This window comes from Gadus chalcogrammus, chromosome 8, assembly GCF_026213295.1.
Source record: "Gadus chalcogrammus isolate NIFS_2021 chromosome 8, NIFS_Gcha_1.0, whole genome shotgun sequence".
NCBI lineage: Eukaryota > Metazoa > Chordata > Actinopteri > Gadiformes > Gadidae > Gadus > Gadus chalcogrammus.
This window is the reverse complement of record NC_079419.1, coordinates 3062358-3067271: the sequence shown is the minus strand read 5'-3', so window position 1 is coordinate 3067271 and position 4914 is coordinate 3062358. Positions and strand designations below refer to the sequence as shown.

At 44.5% G+C, this 4914-nt stretch overlaps 1 protein-coding gene across 1 annotated transcript in view; it reads left to right on the top strand.

Annotated features, from left to right (window-relative positions):
* LOC130387168 (G protein-activated inward rectifier potassium channel 3-like) overlaps positions 1-2505 on the top strand; it is a 12285-nt gene extending 9780 nt beyond the window's left edge. Inside the window, exon 5 of the mRNA XM_056596164.1 lies at positions 303-2505. Within this exon, the coding sequence (XP_056452139.1) occupies positions 303-617 (315 nt within the window). The 3' untranslated portion in view covers positions 618-2505. The remainder of the gene's footprint in view (positions 1-302) is intronic.
* Positions 2506-4914: the final 2409 nt, after the last annotated feature.

The following is a 4914-nucleotide window of genomic DNA, read 5'->3' as shown; positions in this document are numbered from 1 at the left end:
GGGTACAACTGGAGACACCCTAACCCTAACCCTAACCCTACACAAAGCAGTGACCCATACCCTGATAACCTTTGCTGCTGCACATACCACACTTTTCATTTTTTATGCAAACAACCAAAACTTCAGACACAGATGTATCCTAATCAATCGTTTGTGTAAAATAGTCACCAAATATTAGTTACTTAGATACAATAAAAAAGGGTATTGTTTAATGTAATGTAATGTCAATTTGTATAATAAATATTGTTTAAATTCTATTGTATAAAATGAATTCAAGTGTATTTTGAAATACTTGCCAAGAGGATTCTTTGGGTGATTGGACCACCCTCTTGCATCTCATTGTCCAGGTGGACACGCCCTCTTGCTCGGCACGCGAGCTCTCATTGGCCGCGGCCCGGCGCGAGGCTCACCTGTATTGGTCGATATCCAGCCGGCTGGACGAAGAGCCCACCCTGGCCAACCAGGCGGCCAAGCAGCCGGACAGCAGCTCAGCCAACGGGAAGGGAGGGACAGTGCCTACCTTTGTGCTGGGCTCGATCACTGGCATCCAGGAACAATCAGGTCTCGGGGAACTCAACGGCAGTGTCGCGATTGACCAATCAGAATCAGAGGCCTGAGCAGTAGAGGAACCCCAACGCTGTGGATCAGGAGTGTATCACACGGTCGCTTCTGAATTCCCAGCAGGGCTTGTTTAGAGGGAGATAGTTTATTTGAGTTTGTTCAGTTCTCCATGTCATTCCGTAAGTGGGCAGCACACTACAAACCGGGAGTCGTTCAACCAGAACACGGCAAGAATTCTGTTAAGCAAGGGCAAATAAATAGCAAGGATCTGAAGCGGCTGTAGTCAAGGGATAAATACTTGAGAATTTCTTCCTTTTAAAATATCCGCTCTGTGCTAAACACTGAGGAAAGGGTCCGGACATAACCCTGTGTCTTTGAAACGCCTATTTCTGTTTTTAAGGCCCACAGTTTCTTTGTCGGTTGTAGTATACTGCCGGGTGTGTACGCAGACAAAGAGAGACGGATTTGTTGAGATCTTAAGAGATGTTCGTGGAATCCTCCGATGTTGATCTTGTGTGTGGTTGTGCGTGTGTTACATGTCACATCCCTTTTTCCATTTTTTTGTTGCAATGCTGGCTCCGATCATCACCCTTGCCTATATGAAATTTCTGATGACAACACTATGCTTCAGGTTGGGGTTCACGATACGACCATCGGGTCAGACGAGACCGTATGTTCTTCTGGACCGGGTTTGTAGACTGAGAATGTATAGACTATAAAGTAAAAGTAGCCTATTTTGTTTTCAGGTTGAATGGTACACAGGGTCAAAGTTTTCAGAATAGTGTTCCAAGTTGTGTTCTTTTAGCTAGTGATAGTATAGATAATGGTTTGTATAGACACCTACCACATACCTTAGAGTCGTCACAATCAGTGATGGCTCCCAGAGGTTTCCTCCCATCATACAGGTGTAACCAATAGTCGCGCTGTGATGGTTCACATATCAAACTTTGTTTAGGTTAAAAATGTCTTTTTGATCTCAGTGGCTTTAAGGAAAACATCGACAACTTATCGTTTTTTATTTACATATATGTGTCTTCCGTAGGAGACATTTCGTTGACCTTTGGTTGAATATTTCCTTGAGGGAAAGGCACATTTTATGTTTGTTCCTGTTTGCAAACGTTTGCCGGCCTTCCTAGCAGCGCTCAAGCTCTACAGAATACACCCTCAGTCTCTGGCCTTCATCATGCACACAAGTGTATAGTTAGTTTTCCGAAGTTGGTTATTTTTGTGACGTTTTTTTATTCTCTGTACAACCTGTGTAGCACATGGAGTAGCTACTTCTCTTTTGACGGTTACTTTTATTTGTTATGTTGGTTCTTTGCCGCCTGGGAATTACAAGCACTAACAGAATAGACGCCATCTTGCTCACGTTTAGCCCAAACCTTTAGCTTCTGTTGCTTTGTAAACATGAGCCTTTTTACTTGATGTTTTTAATATTTAATATAAGACCCCTATTAGAAAGAATAAAGTACACTATATTCTCTATATTCAAAAACACATGTGCCCTGGGTGTTTATTTTCTTTCACGTCAACTGTTTTACTGAGATGCAAAACACGCTGCATGCTTTACAATACTATAACAAACATTAAGATAGTTGTATGTATTTTTGATAAACATAATGTACAATAAATACTAACTTTATCGGGTTGATAATTTCTTGTTGATAATGAAGGACTTGATAATGAACTGTTCCGGTTCAACCAATATGCTGTTACAGTTCTTGAGTCCCCACAGTTTATTTTGATAATTACTATTCTATGCATTTATGGGGTAATATGGCCAAATGAAGCCCATGGAAAATATATGAATAGGCCTTAAATCCTCATACAACATTACATAGTAAAGTTTCAGCAATAGAAAATGAACACAGTGCCTTTTCTTTCCTACATTCCTTAATTAAAGACCAAATTTTGGTAATTAAGTAGGCTATATAAATTTCACTCTACAGTTGTTTATTTTATGTCGGAATGCATATTAGAAAAAGATTGCACGTTATATTGATCGGGTCATCAGCATTGCCGCTGGAACGATCTCGAGAAATCAGGATACCGGTTACTAGGCAGAGTCCTGGATTAAGTCCGTCGTTGTGGCGATTCTTCACTTGGCCCCTAGATGGCGACACGGATCAGCTGCTCGCTCGATGGTGTCACAGCCCTATTGGTCTATAATGAGTGGGGTCCCCGTCTTAGCTGTCTCCTAGGCAACCGGGGTTGGGGACAGGGCGATGGCAGACACTGTGTGAATGGAGGATAACAAGGCTTCCAGTCCGGATAAGGGGTTTTAGTGTAACATAAGGGTTTATATGATCCTCCTCGGGCTGTGTTCTTTATGTCTGGGTGTGTGCAGCAGCCACTATAACATGTCCAGCTGTGATCTAAGATGGAGGCAATTTATAGGCTATATATATCAATGGCGATTATGATTAGTGCGCTGTTGTGGTTAACGATCTGACACTGCACACAAAAAAAATGGAACAGGGGAATTACGCTTTGAATCTTTGCTGACATAAAACGGGAGATGTTACAGAAGGGAACAGTATAAAAAGGTGTCTACGATGGGACAGCATTACCCACAACCCGTCTGGGGCTAATAAAGGACATCTTTTTTTTGTTTTGAGTCCCGGGACCCTTCCGTGTACCACGTAATACAATATATTTGATGTCACTCAAAACTCAGGTCATTGTTGACCATCTGTGTAAAAGACAGCAGTATGACGATGAATGTATTAATACCAAGGCAACCTATGCAACAGCAAAGCAAAGTCATGAGAAATGTATATTATCAGGTGTGCAAGTGAGAGGTCTCTCGGCATGTAGCACCGTGAGCCCTCTTCGCAGAGGTGTCATGGAAAGGGTGAACACAGGTGTGCCTCATGACGTGATCACGGGAGCTCAGCCAACCACAGACCTGCAGAACTACGGACATAACAAACTAAATGAGCCGCACGTGTCACCACAGATAAAGATACTAGAACAGATTTGTATACTGTTGGTATTACGAATCGGATCGACTTTTAGAGAAGATTGTGTCAAAAGACATTCCCAAGGCCAAACAGTACGTTTGGGCTTTGGCTATTATTACAGGGTGCGTTAAAACACCCTGTGGTACCCTGTGTCTGTTAATCAAATCTCAAGCTCTTTTCAATGATAATGATGATGAACAGTACAGTCAGACTTCAGCCCGCACCCTCCCCTTCTCTTCAACTTCTCACCCCAGCCAGACTGGACCTCTGCAGCATCATACCCCCCCCCCCCCCCCCCCCCCCCCCAGCTGACAGCTTTCTAACACTACCAAGCGTACATCACACCCTCCCTTCAACAACTTCACTGGCTCCCATTAAAGCAACAAACCCAATTTCAGCAAAGAATCTCATCCTTCTCACATTCCCCCCCCCCCCCCCCCCATACCTGACCAGCCTTCTCCACTAACCTCCTGTACCCACTCACTCGGACATGGGTTAGGGTTGAGGGACAGGGCCTAACGCAGCTCGCCCACTGCATCCCTCCGTCGACGGAAAAAGTTACAATTTACAAATTGTAACTTAAAAAGTTACAATTTTCTCAACTTCTGAACGCGAAGAGACGGAGCCGACGGAACGGACGGACCCACAATGCATTTCGGGATCGCCCCACGCAAAGTCAATGAGATCCGTCAACGGACGGATGCAGTGCGGCAAAGGGGGGGTTAGGGGGACAGCCCCTTCGCCTGGGCGGCCCCCAGAACCTCTGGAACCCCCTCCCACCACACATCAGCCTCCCTCCCAGCACACAAACCCAACTCAAAGAGCGACCTCTTCCAAAGTGCATCATCTATATATATATATATATATATATATATATATATATATATATATATATATATGTGTGTGTGTGTGTGTGTGTGTGTGTGTGTGTGTGTGTGTGTGTGTGTGTGTGTGTTGGGGGGGGGGGTGGAATGTGTGTGTCTTGTAGAGCGCCTCAAATAAGATGTATTATTATTGTTATTAACTCTGAAGGCCACTCACTCACACTACAAACACACACACACTACAAACACACACACACACACACACACACACACACACACACACACACACACACACACACACACACACACACACACACACACACACACACACACACACACACACACACACACACACACACACACACACACACACACACACACCGCCCCCCTGCTGTCACATCTGCATCCAACCAACAACGTTGCTTCTTCCACACTTCCACAGATGTGGATACAAGCCGTTCCCTGCACGGTCCATTTCACTCGGGTCCTCTTTCCGCTGAACGCTCGTTCTCATGGTGAGCGTATAGGTGGAGTCTAGCAGGGAACTCTGCCCTCCCAGCCCCCCT